Here is a 19,823-nt window from a genome sequence, read left to right as displayed (position 1 = left end):
AAATTAACATTTTATATTTAGAAAAATGAAAAGAGAAAAGGAAAACACTTTATGTAAAGGTAAACAATGCCAAAATTTTCTTCGATTAATCTAGTTCACGACTCCTATTATATTATTATAATTCAATTTGATTTTTTTCAAATCAAGTGAAATAGAATTAAAATTGAGTCGAATCAGGTAAAATTGTTCGAATTAAGTTAAAAAAAATTAAACATATCAAATAAAAATAATTATTTTAATGTTAGAGCACATGAATTTACTAATATATATTTAAAATATTTTTAGATAAAAAATTAAATAAATTATTATTTTAAAATTTTAAAAAATAAATCTTTAGGAATTTTTATATTTTTTAAAAAATTCAAAATTTAATATTTTTTATAAATATTTTAAATTTTAAAAATTACTACCAATTTACTTATTTTTAAAATTAACAAAAACCAAAAAAATATTTATACTAATCTATTATTCAAATTATAAAATTCAACACAAGTCAAATCATTCAAATACAAATAGTTTAACTCAGAAATTTAAATTTATTAACTTTTTAATCAAATTGAGATTTACTAACCTTATTAAAAATAAACACGAAACATATACAATTCAAATGTCAGAAAAGAAAGCAGAGAGTATCTTCGGTGGAAATTCTGTTTCCAATTAGAAATTTTATAAAATGATACATGTTAGTGTTTGGCCAACAAACAAAATTGTGTCACAGGTCGGGATTGTAGCCCAATCCCGGCTCTCTGCTCTTCAATACAACTTTATGAAACTGATTAAAACAATTAGGGTCGAGGAAAAAACTACCCCTCCACTAAGTGCTGTTGTCAGATTGCTATAACAATCAAAATGGAATGGTATAAGGCAGTGCATAAGTATCAGCCTCCGAAACAAACTGAGCACTTGGCCATGAAGTTGCACAACCACGACAAGTAGTAACACCACTGTCAACTTTAGATGTTTTAGCGGCCGTTTGTCCTTGCTGCTTGACCTTAAAAAGCCAGTTATCACCGTTGTCATCACTTAGCTCAACGAGAGGTGGCATCCAACCCTCGATCAAGCTTTCATATGGAAATGCAGCATTCTGCATCTCACTGTCACGCACTGAAGTTTCGGAAGAGGGAATTTGTGATCTCCTTTCATCATTGTGCCATAGATTTTGTTCAGGCACATGAGTAACTGTATTAGCTTTTATACTCCGAGATGAACATTGCTCTTGAGTGGAATCCGACCTCACAGAGGTAGAGACTGTTTCTTCACTAAGAGATGCAGCAGATTGACAAGGCTTTTTCAAGGTAAACCATATCTTTACGGCATTACCTGTTCATTGAAAAATATAACAATTAAAATCCCAAATACCTGTACATATATTCCTCTAACAAACCAATAAGCAAGCAGAACCTCTCTGATTAATCAATGAAAAAAACTTACCATTAACCCTGCATTCACTAGAGAATAAAGTTTCCCTTTTCCTCTTGTTGCTGTTTTGGCTGCCATCAGATGTGTAGCAAACAGGTGGCCCATGTTCTTCGGTAAGATCACTATTCTCCAATTGGTCATATTTATAGACATTTAGGGAATCATCATGCTTAAATTTCTTGGCGAGACCATGCGTTTTATCCTTTCTTTCTCTTTCCTTCTTTTTCTGCTTCTTCTCACTTCTCTTGTGTATTTTCTGTTCTGTTTTGGACGGTACCTTCTCATTCTCGAGCTTTATTGCACAACACAGTATGAAATTTAGATGAAACGGATGACCAAAGAATCATGATTTTTAACCTTGGAAGTTTGGGAATTTTTAAATTGATATAGCGTTCTATCAGAGATCAATCAGAAATTGAATTCAAACACGCTGGACAAACAGGGCCCACAAGTAATAAACTCTCGTCCCAGTTAAAAGAGTATAAAATTACGGAGATTTTCAATCACATCCATATAAATAAATCAAAATCAAATCCAAGGATTCAGACTTATCTACAAATTTATTTAGACACCTGGAAGTGCTATTTGTACAAATCTTTCTAATTCATAATTACAGAGTAACAACAGTCAGTCAAGCGATTCCTTTAATATAACTTAACTTATTCCAATTGAAAAAAAAAACCACAAACCCAAATCATATTCAACGAACCTTAATGGATTCCGCAAACCCCTGCCTTAAATATCCTGGGGGCGGGTAAGGAAAGCACCGAGACATTATCGGATTTTTCTTTTCGAAATCCCAAGAACTTCCACGAGAAATTTATGAATCAGTAACAAAAGATTGTTCAGTATACGAAAAAACTTATGAACTAAAAAATAATAGATCTCTTACAGAACTCTCCCTTCTAGAAAGAAACCTAAAAACCAAGAGGACTACGGCTAGGGTTTTTTTTTTTTTTGACTGACGGCTGAGGTTTTTGAAATCTCATAAAACATGAGAAAAGAGGACGGCTATATATAGTGTGAAAAATTAGTGATCGACCGATGATACCCTCCCCGCTTGGCCTGCATTACAAGCCTCTTCGTTGAAATTTTTAATGGTCTATTTGGTCGTTTTGGTAATCCAATTTCAGTCACGTATTCAAATTGGAATTGACTTTTCCTTTTAGACTTTTAGCCTTTAGTATCATCAAGCGATGTCGTTTTGTTTCGTGGACATAGCAAATGCCACGTAGACCAAACTTAAACCCTAAACCTTAGTGGTTTAAGTGTTTAACTAAGAACAGGGGGAATTCGAGAAGTTCTGGAAACTAGAACATACATCGACATCGCAATTTAGATTTGCAACCATGAGAAGAGTCAACGGACTCGCTACTGTCGGCAGAGCCTTAACCTGTGGCGGCGCCGTTGAGAAACGGCTGGCTCAAGCGGCGTTGATGAGTACATGCTCTTCTTCATCGTCAAATTCTCATATTTTCTCGCAGAAACTCGCTGATCGATTAGGGCTCTCGCGTCCTTCCCTCGTGCGCAGGGTTGCGGGGACTATGTTGTTTTCTGTGGCAGCATCTTCTATGGCTCAAGATGCTCTTGCTAAGGAGAAGCCTCGCTCTGAAAAGTTCCTTCCCAAGGAAGTCGTTCTCTACCAGTATGAAGCTTGCCCTTTTTGTAACAAGGTTAAAGGTAAATAAAATCACTCTGTCTCGGAGCGAATCCAACATTAAGATATTATCCTCGTTTCCTGGATTTTTTTTTTCCTTTGATTTCTTAATAGAAATGAGTTTCTTGTGAAGAATAAGTTCAAAAAATGGAGGGTGGACTTCAGTTTAAAATAAGCATGAACATAAAGTTAGCTTTTTTATTTTGAATTATACAAATTGTGTAATTATGGTCATATCCTTTTGTTAAGCTTTCTAACTATTTTGACGGTTTAATTGGCCGTAATATCTAAAATGACACATTTTCATAGTTTCAGGCTTATTTTATCAACATGCCTTGTAAAATTTGAGTGTGAGAAAAAGGATCGCTAGACGACTTGGGTTTTAACTTCGTTTTTCTTTTCATTTCCCTTTTCTTTTCTGATGAATATATAAAGCTTTATTTGATTGATGATTGTAAAGGGGTCTAGACAGTTGAGATAGTGATAACATACTGAATTGTGGTGTTGATCAGATAGCTTAGTTGGTATGAAGTCTTGGAACTAAAGCATATCAATACGTGTGATTTTGTTATGTTGTTTAGGAATAAATGAACTTCTTAAGTTTCTTGTAATCGGTGGAATATGTGTTTTGCTTTGTTCAGAATCTTAAAGAGTGACAGGCCATCCATTTTGCACGTGATTATTTATTAGTCAGACACTGTAATGGTTTACCATAAACTCATGCTGAAATGAAGTGAAGTGAATTTAATTTTCATTTGATCCCCAACATTTTATTAACTGCCCCTCTTTTTTTCTTTCTTTCCTTTCCTTTTTTCTGCACAATTTATTTGAGTTATTTTATTTCCCTTCAATTTTTTTTTCTGTAATTCATTTGATTGAACCTATTGTTCTTTATTACAGCATTTTTGGATTATTATAGCATTCCATATAAAATTGTGGAAGTCAATCCCATCAGCAAAAAGGAGATAAAGTGGTCTGATTATAAGAAGGTGCCTATACTTAAAGTTGACGGTGAACAGATGGTTGATTCTTCTGGTTATTTGCTCTCTCTCGAGTCTCAATCAATTGTCTACTGTGTTTTGATAGTTACATATATTTTCACCTTATAAGTTAACATTAGCATTCTTTATTTGTGTTCCAGATATAATCGATAAGCTTTTTCATAGGATCAACCCCGATAGCTCCATTCGTGATGGTGAAGAGAAGAAATGGCGTGAGTATGTTCCCATACATCTCTGATTGTTTATCATATTAGATTACAAAAGTTGCTACTGTTTTATTCAGAGGACTTCTGTGAAGATTGCCAATTATTTGTGAGAGGAAGAGTCTATCAAATTTTTAGACAAAATTCATGTTACTCCTATTTTGAAGAATTTTCTCATCATTGTTGATTTACCATCAATATGGAGTCAGGCTTTCATTATAATTTATGGTGATACTGTAATGTAGGTGGGTGGATAATCACTTGGTGCATGTTTTATCACCAAATATATATCGAAGTACTTCTGAGGCACTTGAATCATTTGATTATATCACCACTCATGGTAAGATAAACTTTTCCTCTACATTCAAAGATTTATTTGTATTTAATATAGATGGAAGATATATTAGACTTTTATATTTGTGCTACCATTTTTGGTTGTAAGTGTTATTTTATATCTTTCACAAATTTTAGTTGCTGGGAATAAAGATTAACTATGTGGAATGTATGGAAGGATATTTACAGCTATCGGCAGTTTGATGTTATTGACTCTAGGTTTATAATTAATTTTGAATGAAGTCAGCACTTTGTTAATTCATGGTTGTTGTTGCACAAATTTTAGTTGCTGGGAATAAAGATTAACTATGTGGAATGGATGGAAGGATATTTACAGCTATCGGCAGTTTGGTGTTATTGACTCTAGGTTTATAATTAACTTGGAATGAAGTCAGCACTTTGTTAATTCATGGTTGTTGTTGAGATTGATGGGCAATGCTTTGCTTTGCAGGTTTTGGTATTTGAACCTCATTTAGCATCATGTTGTTTTCTACTATTTTAAATAAATATTTTTTCTTGTCAATGTCGGTCATGCTGGGTAGTGGGTTCTCTTTAGTCGATTACTTGTACTGCTATTATTTGTTTAAATTGTAGGGAACGTAATATTTTTTTTGTGCATCTTGCTCTAAAAACTTTTAAAATCATGAGAGAAAGGATGGTATTCTGCTATTCATCTTTAATTTATGTTGTTTTCTGATAAATGTAGGCAATTTCAGTTTCACAGAGAGGTTGGTAGCGAAGTATGCTGGGGCAGCAGCTATGTATTTTGTCTCAAAGAAACTGAAGAAGAAGCACAACATTACTGATGAGAGAGCAGCCTTGTATGAAGCTGCTGAAACGTGGGTGGATGCTTTGAACGGCCGGCATTATCTTGGTGTGTTTTAGTTAACAGTGATATGCAGTCTAGTGTGTTTTTGGCAAAATATATGAAATGTTTTATTCACGAACCATTAACATCTCAGTGTAATCTCTATTAGCAGGTGGTTCAAAACCCAATTTGGCCGACCTTGCTGTTTTTGGTGTTCTAAGGCCTATCCGATATCTAACATCCGGTAAAGATATGGTGGAACATACACGTATCGGTGAATGGTATGGTCGGATGGAAAATGCTGTGGGAGAGTCTGCTAGAATTAAGGAGTAAGAGAACAATTTTGGGTGCTAGAATAGAAGTCCCAGCACAATCAACCCAAATTTGTGAGTAGAGTGTTTGAAAATAATAATGCTAGAAAGTGAAACTTCCCATTGCATAGGCAAGAGTGTGACTCGGCTTAAGATTACTTCTATATTATTAAAAAATTGGTGCTGTATGGTTAATTTTACAGTTCTCATAAACAGCTCTAACTAAAAACCAGAATTTCCTACTGTAGTTCATGTTCGTACCTCTTGTCCATCTCCTAGAACGATTGCTATTTTGCGTAATTATGTGGCTTTTTGGTGGTGACTGGTGAAATATCAAATAAAATGCGAGCATTTTACCCTAGTTGTTTTTTGGTTTTTCACTGGGAATTTTTGTGTTATGTAGATCCATTAAGTGGGTACATATTGATCATGAATTTTAAATTTGTTTCATATCTGGATTGAGGATCGTACCCTATTTAAAAGATTGAGATCCTTAAAAGTTTTATTTAGATATTAGGTTCGTATCATTTTGGGGCTTATCAATTATTATTCAATACATGGTATTTATAAGGATAGGCAATATTTAAGATTTAGTTTAAGTATTTATAAAGTTAAAATTCGATAATTTAAAAATATTAATTTAGTTATTATTGTAGTTTAATTTTTTTTTTGAAAAATATAAAATAATAAGGCCCAGAAAAAAATTTAAAAAAAAAAATCTAAAATCGGTTTAAACCGTAACATATGAACAATATTTGGTTCACAGGTTACAATGGCGAACGACATTAAACTATATTTTATTTAAAAAACTTTTTTTGTTAAAATAAATATTATTTTAATATTGTTACTATTTAATTTGTTTTCAAAAAATAATAAATAAAATTTATTTGGTTATTTTTTATTTACTTGAAACGTTATTTCTTTAGAAATATTAATACTATAAAACATTATCAATTAACATGAAAACCCATAAAACAAATCTTATTTTATAAAATAAAATTTTAAAAAAAATTTACTATGAAATAAATCAAGAACCAAAAAAAATCATCACAAATAATTAAAAAAATAAAAATATTTTAATTGAATTTAACCATGTTAGGAAAACAAAATTTGGGTGTAATTATTTGTAATTGTGATAACATATTTGAATAGTTATCGTAATTTGTGAATCTCACTTACTTGAATGTAATTGGAGCACCTTAATTATATTTTTCAATTTTTTAGAAAGCTATGTGATGATAAAAAATTTAATTGTATATATTTTATAAAAATCTAATTGTAAAAAATTATTATTATAACATAATTTGAGTAATTACACTCGAATTTAATTTTAAAAAAAAATTATTTGTATATATTTTATAAAAATTAAATGATAAGCATGAACACATATGCGTGTTTGAAATGATTATGACAAAAAAAATTATATTTTAATCTTAAAAATATATTATGAAAAAATTTTGTATGTTTTATAAAGTTATAACAAAAAAAATATTATTTTAGAATGAAAAAAATAATTTACATGTTATAAAAGTATATTTATGTGTCAATATTATATTTATAATAGTGATATACTTATTCATAAGAAAATGTCTTATAGTTTTTTTATCATAATTTATTTATAAAATATAACTTTTTAAAATTATTTATAAAATATTTATAAGAAATGTTATGAAAGTTATTGGACAATTTATAAAAGTTTATTTATAAAAGTTATATATTATAAAATTTATTTATTTTTACTTAATTTACGTACCGCAATGAGAGATATAACATAAGTCTTTATTCAAAATAATTTTTTATAATTAAAGTTATAAATTATTTGATCTGTGAACCTAAATACAATAGGTTTTCTAGCACCATATTGTAGAATATGATACCATTTGAGAGAATGTTTCCAAATAAAAGAACAATAGACAATTCATAGACTCTTTAAATTGATACATTCAATGCTTTGAAATATGATTAATAAGACATTTACCGTTTTAAAAAAATATTTCCCATATTAACATCCCATGATTATAATATATAAAAAAGAAGGTTGGATCGTACTAGCATGTAGTATATTTCGCAACTTAAATCATAGGTGAAATTGAGATGATTTATATTTTGAAAAGTACATAAAATAAAGAGATTTTAATAATATTAATGATGCATATTTAAATTCAGACGATAAAGAATTCGATCAAAAACCAACGAATAATGATAAAGAGCATAGGTTAAACATTAAAGATGGAATAACCAACCAAATATACGTTAAAACAATTAGATAAAATTGCATATGATATTTATCAGTAATCGTATTATCAACTGTGTTTTTAAACTAAATAATACATATGATGATTTGATTTTAATATTTGTTACTTATTTAAAAATTATTTTCATCATATTAATAATTTTTATAATAATTAATATTTTAAAAAATATAAATTATGTAACAATAAAATCACATGTTTTACTATCAGCATAAATAATTAGGATGAAATTAAAATTCTTTATATTTAGAAGAAAATATAATTACACATTCATTAAATGAATAATATTAAAATCGGTGGCCCAATTAAGTCTCCAGGTTCAAATCTCCAATTAGCAGCCAGGTGACTATTGAGGGTTAGAAGCTTCATCAGCCCAAACGGCCCAACAATGTCGGCATCAAGCATTGGCGTGGCATAGCAGGCTCGAATATTATCATCTAACGGCTGGCCACCTATTATTTCGCTTGAGTTAACCCTATAAGATCTTGCCACGCGTCTAGCATATACCCAAATCTCAATACATTTATGCACATATAATTTTCCCCATTCCCGACTCCTCATCGACTTTGACTCTGCAACCAATAGAAGATAGGAATCGAAGAACTAAGGCCATAGCAATTCTCTTTCGGCAAACACAGAAGAATTTTGGTTAGATCAACGATGCAACAAGGAGATTACAGCTCCTATTATCAATATCCTTACCTTTCAAACCCCAACTCCAACCCCAACCCTAACCCTAACCCCAACCCCAATCCAGTACCCTCCGAATTTCACCAAGCACCTTACGCATCTGCACCACCTTTTAGCTCCGGTTATGCCTCCTCTGATTACTCCGTTTATCCCCCAAATTACCCTCCGTATTCCCAAAATCTTGATGCTGCCCCTCCCACTGCTTCCGCTTATACTCCTCCGCCCTCAGCCACAACCACTCCACCGGCTCCGGCCATAGCTCCACAATCGTCTTTCAATCAACAACCCATGGCGCCACCCTCGGCGACCGCGGCTCCTTCTTTTCCGCCATATGATTCACATGTTCCCTATCAGCCTCCGGCCTCCCAGCCTCCTTATTTCCAGCAGTATGATCAGCATCAGACGGCTTCCAGCTACGGTCCTGCTCCTCCAAACCCCAACCCTAACCCCACGCCTAATCCGTCTTACTATTCAAATCCGTACGGCCAAGTTGGATCGTCGGTATCAGCTGTCCATCCTGCTTATGAAAACGCTTACGACAATTCCATGAAATTCGATCACGGCGGTGGCAGTTATTTCGACGATAAATACGGAGGAGGATATAATCTCAACAGATCCGATTTAGGATCCGATCTCTATGGAAAGCGATCGGATAGCTATTCACGATACGGTGATGATGGTGGGTATGGTGACGGGGTTTATGCTTATGAAGGAGGAAAGGCGGAGCCTTATGGGGCACGTGGTACAGCCCCAAAATCGTCGACTTGGGTTCAATTCGATGATTATGGGCGATCTATTAATATCCCTTCTGGGAAGGACTCGTCTGGTGGGTCAGGTTCAGCCGCTGGTAAGATTTTGAGGGCGGTGCCGAAGGATGACACCCAGCAAGATGTAAAGAGCGGTGTCCAGAAATTTCGTGTTAAGTTGTTGTCTGAAAGTGGAGCACACGGGCCCATGGACGTACTTTGCCAGGTAACTTTTAGTTAAACGTCGTCGGACTTGATTCACATTTGGCTGGAGAGATGAAGTTTCTTCTATTTGATTTAAACAATATTGGTTGTATTGTTGAATTATGTGTAAACGTAAACTGGATGGTTAAAATGCTTTGAAGGTTCTTCAAATTTTGTCTGATAAGTCCTTCAGTGCTGTATGATTTATCATCATTATAGTTCATCTTTCTATCATTGATGGATAATTGTGTCTGCTAGCCCCTTATTTGTTTATCCAGTACTTCGAACTCGTGATATAGTTTATTTTATTTGGTGACAGATTGGTTTAGATGGTATTCGTATGCTTGAGCCTAGCAGCAGTCGAATATTGAGAATATATCCTCTTGAGAACATCACAAGATGTGAAGTGAGTTGCCTAGTATTTTTATTTTCTTTCTCCTCCCTCCCTACTCCTCTCATCCCGGTGTTTTTCTCTTTGGTTTTCTTTCTTTTAATGACGTGGTCATTGTAATAAAAAGTATTTTTTCTTGTAACCTAGGTGTTGGACTCATCCACCTTTGCATTCTGGTCCAAAAGCTCTGTTGACATTGAACCAAGACGGATCAGGTTGCAGTCAAACAGTTACACTACCAATACCCTTCTGGATATTGTAACAGCTGCAACTGTACAGGTGGGTCTCAGAGAGTTATAATTTTCTTATTTTCTTGTGAGAATTAACTGTTTAATTTGAATGACTTAATGCTATCATCTTTGTCTACTTTTTTTTTCCTGTTTTAGCAAGTACTTGGTATATTCTTGATCCTTATCCAAGGTATTTCAACTTTTCAGTTAGAAGTAGTCGTTGCTTTATATCATGGAGTTGTTTTTATGATTCTTAGCACTATTCAGCATTGTCATATAGAGTTGTATTCTGACGGATTCAGCATTGTTGCACATGGACTAAAGCCTGAATGCGGACTTCATTTATTTGCAGAAATACACGTACACATACATGCGCAAAACCAGCTAATTTGTGTTCAGGAATCAGGAGGAACAAATTGAAATACAATTGTGTATTGTTTGTTGTAGCTTAAGAAAATATAACCTGCTAGAGTAAATTTGTATTTCTTGATACTGCCATTAGGAATTTGAAGTGCCCATCGGAAGAGAGTGCAATGGCAAGATATGTAATTCATTTGTATCACTCAAAATTTTTAAATAATGAGCCTTTAAGTCATGTTAAAGATATGGAAGATTGTCATTCTGCTGTGGTGCTTATTGGCAGTAAGCATATTCTGACGGATTCAGCATTGTTGCAAATGGATGAAAACCTACTCAAAAGACTGAATGCAGACTTGGTTATTAATTCATTTATTTGCAGAAATACATGTACACATGGGTGCAGAAAATTAGCTAATTTGTGTTCAGTAATCATTAGGAACAAAGTGAAGTACAGTTGTGCAGTGTTTGTTATAGCTTAAGAAAATATAATCTGCTAGAATAATTATGTTTCTTTTGATACTACCATTAGGATTTTGAAGTGCCTATCAGAAGAGAGTGCAATGTTAAGATATGTGATTCATTTGCATCACTAAAAAATTCTTAAATAATGAGCCTTTCAGTCTTGTTAAAGATATGGAAGATTGTTATTCTGCTGTGGTGCCTGTAGGCTGTATGCATGCTCAAAATGTTTTCTTCTTTACTATCTTGATCCTCATGCATGTATAACTTGATTCTTTTTTTTTTTTTGTCCTCTGATCGGCACATCAGACATGCATGCACTTTTGCATGTGTTTAGATGACTTTACTCTCCTACATTTTGATTGCAGATCAAGGAGATGGGTTGGAAAAGTCGGCCTCCTGAATCTGCCAAGGCTGCTGAACAACCTGCAGAAAAGAAGAGAGGATTTGTTGATTGGATGAACATTATAAAACCTGGTGCTGAGGAGAAAGATCACTGGGTAAAGATTAGAGTTCCACAGACGTATATTGCATGTCAAGTAACAAAAATCACATCTGAAAAGTTCATAATATGCTTATTTTATATCCTTTTTCTGGTTAGGTGCCTGATGAAGCTGTTTCAAAATGCACTGCTTGTGCAACAGATTTTGGGGCTTTTGTGCGGAAGGTACGTCAGTCCCCATGTTTGGAAAAGATTTTCAGCTTGCCTTATTTGACATTTAAGTTTAATGCGTTCTGTCCTTTTTCTTTTCAGCACCACTGCAGGAACTGCGGGGATATTTTCTGTGACAAATGTACCCATGGTAGAATTGCTCTAACTGCTGATGAGAGTGCTCCACAAGTTAGGGTTTGTGACCGATGCATGGTATGCTTATCAATCTGTTTCTCACCTTTCCTAACAAAATAGTTTCTGTTTTTATTTCTCATGTTTATAGTTTTCAGAACTTAGCATACGAGTGTTAGGCATTGGTTTGTGGTAAGAGTCCAGGATGACAAGGACCTATTATACAGATCGTACACTGTCTTGGTTGAACATGTAGAGTCCTTGTATTTCTAGTGTGTCCTTTACTTAAAGCCTCTGACCAAATGGAAGAGTCATTAAGGATATCTGTTGTCCTGTGGTTTAACCTTGAACTATTATTCTCTTCCCCTTTATAGCTTTTATTTGAAGTCTTTAGAGGCATCTGGTAAGTGGTTGAGGCAACTGAACTTGATTAGGCTGTTCAAGGGAAGGTTGAATACCTGGAAAGCATGAACGTATTTTTCATAGTTGTTTGCTGAATTATGAAAGAATGACTTTCTTTTTAGTTTTCTTGGGAAAGGAATTGTCATATGTAATATTCCTATCAGTCTTAGTACTTGTCCTCCTGCTGTAGGCTGAAGTGACTCAGAGGCTGAATAATGCTAAGGAAATAGCAAGTAAACCTACTGTATTGCAGAGCCACGAGGATCTTGCTAGGAAGCTTCAGGTATACATCGTTTTGGAACTATATGATTTTTAATGTTGATCATAAATTAATTTGTGTCAATCTGACTAAATTACTTATTTGAATTGTCCAATTGTGATCTCTTATGACAGGAAGAGATGGGGAGAAGTCGCAGAGCATCATCAGGTAACTACTTGTACCTTAGAGTGTTGTATGATACTGTGAAATGAGTTACTTGCAGAGCATGTATATTATCGTATTAGTAACATAAAATGGAAGAGCGCATAAATGTATTGAGCTCAGGGTTTTGCTTGAATAATGTGAGAAGACGGGGCTGGATCAGTTGTTTTTCACATTTAATAAATGGGGACATCTAAAGTTATGTTGAACTTTCTTAAACGGTTTCATTTTGATAGGCTCCATGTCTGATGGCTCTGGTAGGCGGATGAAGGAAGTTGCCTGTCCTACATGCACAGTTCATTTGCAGGTCTGTAATCCATGCAGAGCACCATTTCGTGATTGCAAGCTTACCGTTAAGTGTTATTATAAATTGGCTGAATTCGAGATTATTTTGCAGGTTCAAGTTCCAAGCTCAGGTTCTGAGACCATTGAATGTGGGGTGTGCCAGCATCCTTTTCTCGTTAGTGCCCATTGATCAATGCGCTTTTGTCACCAGTGAATTGCTCTTTTTCTCTATTAATTTCTTGTTGAGGTCGTGTTTATAATAAACTAATACGGATGAGCTCTCTATTATCTCTTTTGTCATCTCTTCAAGTTATTGTGAATATGGAACTTATCTCTTGATCTTTAATCAAGTCTTTTGTGTAAAATTTACGGACCGTTTTTATCTATAGTGATTGCAATGAGTGTTTCCCAGCGCCACGGTTGCGCTTGCTTTATGTTTCTGCAATTGTTGGGTGCAAGCGGAAGAATATATATACACACTTAACATTGAATACTGATAATGATTATTCTACCCCAACAATAGCCCACGACTGGTGCTTGAAACCTTGAACAAAGCCATTGAAAAATAGTTCCGGACGTAGGAATCACTTTAAGGCTAGGGCTCATACTATTTTCATTATTCATCATTACTGATATTCAACATTGTAAGAAGCACCGGCCTTCTATATCCAACTGCACAGCTGCTAAGTCTAGTATTTTTATCATGCTACGTGAGAATTGAGAAGTTGACACGGTAATTCCGCTGTAGTTCCAAAAGAAATTCAATTTTTGCCACTTTAGAAAATTGATACCAGTTAATTGGCATTGTTGCAAAATACTTGTATATTGCTTGTAGTTGTGGACTGCAGCATCCTCTAAAATTTCACTGCCTTTAAGCCACAATTCCGCATCTGTAGATAATTCAAAGATTTGGCCATAAATGTGTGTATTATACATTGACATTATTGTCAAAAATCAACATTAAAGATGGTGTTCCTTCAAATTTTTTGTTGACCAATATGATAGAAAGGAGCAGATGAGAGATCTCAACAACTGCTTGGTTTGGTTGGTAACAACTGAATGCTCTATAATTAATTCTCTTCAATTTTATAAACATTTGCAAGATTCCGTTCCTTCTTCCAAAAAGGCAGCCATAACTTTTAATGGCATTACTTGCATTTAACAAACGCTAGGTTAATGACGATACTCATGGTTTAGTTAGAGAGATTATGTTTAAGTTAAAGTTCCCAACTCTAAAATTAAATGGTTTAAATTCGGAGAATCATTCTATTTCTAGCCTCTTAGGTCTATTATCATAAATCAAATTAAAGAAGATGTATAGGAATCGAAAGGAATTAAAGATTAAACACTAAACTCTAATGTAACGTACATGTAATGTTTTAGGGATCAATGAATATTATCCAATTAATTAAGATTTTATATTTGATACATTGATATTGTATATTAACTCATCATTAAAATGAAATGAAATATATTTATTTTTTAAAATATTTGTAATATATTATTATCTGACTATTAGTATTAAATATAAATTCTTAGTTGTTGATATTGGCTGATAGAGTGGGTAAATGAACCAAGGAAAAGGAAGAAATTTGAGGAAACTACAAGATTAACACAATGACTTAAGGAATTTGAAAACTGAGATGATATGGTAAGTGAAAGCATATATATATCTAGACAAATGTAAAAGTACCTTGAGTTATGTGATCTTATGTGATAAAATTGTTCTCTTAAACCACGTGTGAACTAACCAAACTTTCATAATCTATGCGATAATGAGTCAACGTGTCTTGGCTAATGATGCAGGGTGGAATTTCTGCTACTAGTGGAGTAATACGCATTTGGCGTAATGTGAATGAAATAAGGGAGAGACGAGTTAATCAAATAAAATTGGCAATTGTGGCAAATCAGTCACCTAAGCTCCCAAGCAAGAGATACTGTCGTCTTAAAGAAGATAACTGTGGCTTGTCTTTCATGCTTTTTTCACCTATCCATGTGACCTCTTCTTCATCAAAGCTTAGCTCTTTCCTCAACTTGTACAATTGCTTCCTACCATTCTCTCCACCTGTCACGAATCTGTTGGCAGAGTTCCTTTCGTGGCTCTGGTTCTCTTAAACGCCCATCAAATAGAAATTATATAGTTTAATAATCAATCAAAAATATTATTGTTTAATACAAAATGTGATGTAATCACCACAATAATGCATTGCACTTAAGATGGAAAGATTAATCCGTAACTAATAAGAAACCCAAAACATTTCCTGCATATCTAAGCTATAAGATTTAACGTATAATTAGTGTAAATCAAACTGGCAGTGAGTATGCAACAATAGCTTTTTAACTCTAATTCTATCCAAGTTTTATTTATTCATCTAATAATTTCAAGAAATAAAAAATATTTCAAAGACTTGTAAACAATTCCAACCAACTTCATTCCCAGGTGTGGTGTTGAGCTTTAAAATAATTCAAATTTTAATTGACTTTTGGTTTCAAAGTTTACAACTTAAAATCAATCCAAAACTAGATTTAGTTGAAAATTTAAGAGATATTTGTGGTTTATATGTAGGATTAGGATCATAATTGCCAGCGGGGTTGGGCAATTTACAAACTAATTGTGGCAGTTGGAGGTTGTGATTGCGACTTTTCTTTGCCTTATTAGGAATCCTTTAATTTGCAATTTTTTTTGTACATCTGTCTTAACTTGGATAATAAATAAAATTATCTGTCAAATTTTAACAAAGAAAAATGCATTACGCACGTCTCATCATTTTCATTCACTACCATTTTGGGTATATATGATCAATGAAATTTATTTCAGAATAGTTGACTTGTTTAAACTTTTCAAAATTTTAAAGTAGGGAAGTGTAGTAAAAATATGGAGTTTTAGTTCGGTTGGTATTGACATTGTTATCGGTGTAGAAAGACGTGAATTTAATTGTTTTGAAATGTGTTTGTACTCCTATTTAGAGATTGAGACTTGAGAGAGGGTTATTAGTAATTCTAAGTATTATATAATAAATAAATAAAATATTAAAAATATATATATGATATGTTTGGGGGAATTATGTTGTTGTTGTTTTTTTTTTAAGAATTTAAGGTTTAGTATTTAAGGTTAGAGTTTAGGGTTTAGAGTATTGTATTTAAAGTTAGATAATTTTTTTCTTTAATGAACACAAAATAAATAAACCTTAAATTATACATAATAAATTAGATGAGAAAAGAGTTAAAAAATGTGAGGAACCATGGACAAGGTCCAAATGTCGTTCATGTTTGCAATGCATATATATATATATATATATGCGTGTTCTACAATATTCTTTCACTTTAGAAAAAGAAAAAAGATTCATGAAAGAAAAAGAGGGTGAAAGATGGCAGTAGATCCATGACCAAAATAAAGAGAAAGCTGGGAAATTGAACGTAGAACTGGAACGTGTAGCTTGGGTAGGTTACACAAATTTTATTTACGTGATACCAAGCATTATCTTCTTCCAAAAAGAAAAGCATTATCTAATTTGTAATAAATGTTTATTCACCTTCTAACACCATCTCTACCTTTTTGTTTTAATGGTTTATAGGAAGGTAGAAATATGAATATAAATTACATTACAAGTTTTTCTTTATTTTATTTCAATAAATATTTTTTGGCATAAACTTTTACATTTTTCTGTTAATTTGTCAATTAATCTTTTTAATTAAATTTGAATTTTAAATTTTTTAAAAGAGTTAAATTTGATAATCAACATTTCAAAAAATAAATAAATCAAATGATTGTTTTTTTAATAAAATATTGATGTTAAATTTAGATATGACAATTTGCATGACAACTTACACATTAAATTTTTAACAAAAATATTACTTTTTTTTGAATTTTTATATTTTATATTTATAAATTTTAAATTATTTGTTAAATAATTTAAATAAATTAATATTTTAGTCTACATATCTATTAAAAAAACAATTTAATCTTTTTTAAAGATTAATGATTAAATTTAACTAAAAAAATAGTAAAAATTAAATTACTAAAAAAATGTAAAATGTTGATTATATTAAAAAAATTTATCACTATAACACGAATTTCGCTGATGGCGTATAGATACAAATTTAATATTTACATTCCTTTACATACTAGTAATATAGTGTTAATGGTACAATGCCTTCTAAACAACATTTCTTAAAATAGCAGCCGCGACCACCCAAAAACATTAATCATAAAATAGAAAAATAAATAAAGTAAGTAAAATTGGCTGTGCTTTATGAAATAAAATCTTTCCTCTTTAATTTATGATCTGCTTAGCATTCAATGAAATCCTGTGATACAGTATTAATATAATACCCTATTTAGTAAACTGTGAGAAGTCTTTTTTATGTATTAAAAAATTATTTTTTAATGATGAAATGTAGCGTGATGATTGCTCAATTTATTTTTTAATTATATTGTCGGGTTCGATTCTTATTAACGAGAATAAAATATATTTTGTAGTTAGCAGTTTATCTTTTTAGAAAACACTCTATTAATCACTATGGAATTGATGAATACCCTAATTTCAATAAACATAATTTTTTTCCTTGTAATTTGAGTTTGGCACCTCTCACATTCTTTGCTTTACTCAAAATTTCAATCCTCACAACTTAGGTTTTTTTTCTTTTCTTTTGGTCATTAAATTTTCCATTATCTAATTAAGAGATTTTTTAAAAATTTACTGGAGCAGTTTAAAATCTTCTTAACTTTTTAGTAATATCTCAAAATAAAATCTTAAGAAAACACACCTTTAAAATCCCTTGGAAAAACATTAGGTCCAGATAAAAAATCCGAGAGTATTAAATTATTATATTTAACTTTCCAATTAATCCATGATGTTTTTATTTTTCTCTTCTTTGGGTTAATTAATTTTCAGTTCAAGAATTGGGAATTAAAGATAGATTGCCAGCATATTTGGATCCAGACTTGAAACCCCAAGATCTCCCAACAGGAGTATCATTTGCTTCTGGTGGCTCTGGATATGATCCTATGACTCCAAACTAGCGGTACACAATATTTCTTCTTAATTAAAACTTCCTTTTGTTCTACCCTTTTTCATTCTTATAGTTCTTACACAGGGTTCTTTTTTTACCTTGATTTCTCCCAAAATCAGTCCGTAATATCGATGGCGGACCAGTTAAATCTCTTTAAAGAATACATAGCGAAGCTGAAACAACTTGTCGGAGAAGAGAAAAAAAATTTCATCATAGCTAACAGCTTATATCTTGTCGTAGCCGGCAGTGATGACATTGCCAATACCTACTTTGTTCTAGGTGCCAGGAAAATGCAGTACGATGTTCCTGCTTATACTGATTTAATGCTGAACTCGGCTACTGAATTTTTAAAGGTATTTGAATCTTCATGGCAATTTTCTTTGGCAACAACATGTTTTAGGCATGAATTTGTTGTGAATATAATAATATTGCAAGGAACTATATGGTTTGGGAGCAAGAAGAATAGCGGTTTTTAGTGCACCACCAATCGGCTGTGTGCCATCACAAAGAACTTTAGCAGGAGGAACGGAAACGCATTGCGCAAATGAGTACAATGTAGCAGCTAGGTTGTTCAATAAAAAGCTATCTGCAGAGTTGAATACCCTTCGAACAAGCATTCCTGGTGGGAAATTTGTGTACGTAGATATCTACAAACCCCTCCTTGATCTCATTGACAACCCTCAAAAACATGGTAATTAAAAAGCTTACCTTTTAGACCCTAGACTATATTCTTTTGTTACACATGGAAAAACTATTTTAAAATTTTGGGATTTTCAGGCTTTAAATTTGCAGACGTAGGATGCTGTGGAACAGGGAACCTTGAAGTGGCAGTCTTGTGTAATAAATGGATTCCATCTACTTGTACAGATGCCTCAAAATATATATTTTGGGACAGTTATCATCCAACGGAGAAGGCATCCAGAGCCCTAATAATCCCACTTCTTCCCAAATATGTGAACAAATTCTTGTGAGCCAAATTCCTAATTATGAAGACAACCAACTAAGCTCTCTATTCCAACCAAATTCCTAATTACCGTGTGATATCAAGACTGGTGTTTTGATATATATATATATTTAAAAAATATTTAATTACCATATATTTGACTCATAATTATATTAATTATATTTTTAATTATGTTTTTAAAAGCTCACTGTACTCTATAATATCTCCATCAATAATATCATTTGGGTTACCTAAGATTGCTTCACATATACAACTCCCTCTCTTTATATTGGCTAAAATTAAGTCAGTATTTAATATAGTAAATAAATACATAATATGGTTGAGAGTTTGGATAACTTGAAAATAAAAGCAAAGACCAAATCAGGCATTGTTGCTTTCGTATTTCTTGTTCCAATGGACCATTGGCCTACACCAAGACTTCCACTCCCACCCCATGTCCCATCGGTTATCAAGTTCGTCATCTTTAGATGTTAAGAACACAAGTATGAATATTATGAGCCAAATATAAATATATATATATAACATAATTAATAAATGGATTACAAGTTAAAACGTTTATCATATGTCATTTTTAATATAATTAAAAATCACATGACAACCTTATAATCTTGATTACAAAATTGGTTTATACCATTATCACTAATAATTTATATATAAAAATAGATCCTCAAAAAATGTATTTATTTTACTCGTTTGTGATACTTCATGTAACTATTGATACTAATTATCGTTGGATCTCACAGTCTAATCTAATTTATAGTAAACAAAATAGAAACAGCAAAACAATTTGATTTTTGATAAGCATCCCTTATTATTTCACCAACTAATAACTGTGTTTCATAATTGAATAATCATGCATTTATTATTTTCTTTTAATATTTAAAGTTTAA

General features: G+C 32.3%; 4 protein-coding genes across 6 annotated transcripts; 3 read left to right on the top strand and 1 right to left on the bottom strand.

The window, feature by feature from the left end:
• Positions 1-634: 634 nt before the first annotated feature.
• Positions 635-2,411, bottom strand: LOC107958210 (uncharacterized). Its single transcript, XM_041113759.1, has 3 exons — positions 2,129-2,411; positions 1,432-1,711; positions 635-1,320 (listed from the first exon to the last, which is right to left on the bottom strand). Exons 1-3 carry the CDS (start codon positions 2,192-2,194, stop codon positions 845-847), a joined length of 822 nt encoding a protein of 273 aa, XP_040969693.1. The 5' UTR covers positions 2,195-2,411; the 3' UTR covers positions 635-844.
• Positions 2,412-2,622: 211 nt separating this feature from the next.
• LOC107958209 (prostaglandin E synthase 2) lies at positions 2,623-6,093 on the top strand. 2 transcript variants are annotated; one of them, XM_016893896.2, is made up of 6 exons: positions 2,623-3,099; positions 3,977-4,111; positions 4,218-4,293; positions 4,526-4,620; positions 5,320-5,487; positions 5,594-6,093. In XM_016893896.2, exons 1-6 carry the CDS (start codon positions 2,769-2,771, stop codon positions 5,752-5,754), a joined length of 966 nt encoding a protein of 321 aa, XP_016749385.1. In that variant the 5' UTR covers positions 2,623-2,768; the 3' UTR covers positions 5,755-6,093. The 2 variants fall into 2 exon arrangements, with proteins under 2 accessions (XP_016749385.1, XP_040969691.1); XM_041113757.1 differs by having other exon boundaries at positions 2,636-3,099; positions 5,591-6,093.
• A 2,362-nt stretch (positions 6,094-8,455) lies between these two features.
• On the top strand, positions 8,456-13,321 carry LOC107958208 (protein FREE1). The gene is made up of 10 exons (XM_016893895.2): positions 8,456-9,646; positions 9,944-10,030; positions 10,163-10,294; positions 11,433-11,564; positions 11,666-11,731; positions 11,819-11,929; positions 12,441-12,533; positions 12,644-12,677; positions 12,908-12,978; positions 13,069-13,321. Exons 1-10 carry the CDS (start codon positions 8,645-8,647, stop codon positions 13,144-13,146), a joined length of 1,806 nt encoding a protein of 601 aa, XP_016749384.1. The 5' UTR covers positions 8,456-8,644; the 3' UTR covers positions 13,147-13,321.
• A 4,439-nt stretch (positions 13,322-17,760) lies between these two features.
• LOC107961302 (GDSL esterase/lipase EXL3) lies at positions 17,761-19,160 on the top strand. Of its 2 annotated transcripts, none has more exons than XM_041113756.1 (4): positions 17,761-17,981; positions 18,089-18,322; positions 18,405-18,660; positions 18,747-19,160. In XM_041113756.1, exons 2-4 carry the CDS (start codon positions 18,101-18,103, stop codon positions 18,938-18,940), a joined length of 672 nt encoding a protein of 223 aa, XP_040969690.1. In that variant the 5' UTR covers positions 17,761-17,981; positions 18,089-18,100; the 3' UTR covers positions 18,941-19,160. The 2 variants fall into 2 exon arrangements, with proteins under 2 accessions (XP_040969690.1, XP_016752959.1); XM_016897470.2 differs by having other exon boundaries at positions 18,054-18,322.
• The last annotated feature ends 663 nt before the right edge of the window (positions 19,161-19,823 follow it).

This window comes from Gossypium hirsutum, chromosome A05 (genome assembly GCF_007990345.1).
Source record: "Gossypium hirsutum isolate 1008001.06 chromosome A05, Gossypium_hirsutum_v2.1, whole genome shotgun sequence".
NCBI classification, from domain to species: Eukaryota; Viridiplantae; Streptophyta; class Magnoliopsida; order Malvales; family Malvaceae; genus Gossypium; species Gossypium hirsutum.
Note: the sequence above shows the minus strand (reverse complement) of the source record. Positions and strands in the feature narration are given on the sequence as shown.

Bases quoted from the DNA above. Each gene is read 5' to 3' on its own strand.
- LOC107961302 (XM_041113756.1), top strand. From the start codon at position 18,101: ATGGCGGACCAGTTAAATCTCTTTAAAGAATACATAGCGAAGCTGAAA. The intron at 18,323-18,404 runs GTATTTGAATCT...TAATATTGCAAG, and splicing joins CGGCTACTGAATTTTTAAAG to GAACTATATGGTTTGGGAGC. The intron at 18,661-18,746 runs GTAATTAAAAAG...TGGGATTTTCAG, and splicing joins TGACAACCCTCAAAAACATG to GCTTTAAATTTGCAGACGTA.
- LOC107958210 (XM_041113759.1), bottom strand. From the start codon at position 2,194: ATGTCTCGGTGCTTTCCTTACCCGCCCCCAGGATATTTAAGGCAGGGG. The intron at 1,712-2,128 runs GTTCGTTGAATA...TGTGCAATAAAG, and splicing joins GGTTTGCGGAATCCATTAAG to CTCGAGAATGAGAAGGTACC. The intron at 1,321-1,431 runs GTAAGTTTTTTT...TTCAATGAACAG, and splicing joins TAGTGAATGCAGGGTTAATG to GTAATGCCGTAAAGATATGG.
- LOC107958209 (XM_041113757.1), top strand. From the start codon at position 2,769: ATGAGAAGAGTCAACGGACTCGCTACTGTCGGCAGAGCCTTAACCTGT. The intron at 3,100-3,976 runs GTAAATAAAATC...TCTTTATTACAG, and splicing joins TTTTTGTAACAAGGTTAAAG to CATTTTTGGATTATTATAGC. The intron at 5,488-5,590 runs GTGTGTTTTAGT...AATCTCTATTAG, and splicing joins GAACGGCCGGCATTATCTTG to CAGGTGGTTCAAAACCCAAT.
- LOC107958208 (XM_016893895.2), top strand. From the start codon at position 8,645: ATGCAACAAGGAGATTACAGCTCCTATTATCAATATCCTTACCTTTCA. The intron at 11,565-11,665 runs GTAAAGATTAGA...TTTTCTGGTTAG, and splicing joins CTGAGGAGAAAGATCACTGG to GTGCCTGATGAAGCTGTTTC. The intron at 12,979-13,068 runs GTCTGTAATCCA...ATTATTTTGCAG, and splicing joins CATGCACAGTTCATTTGCAG to GTTCAAGTTCCAAGCTCAGG.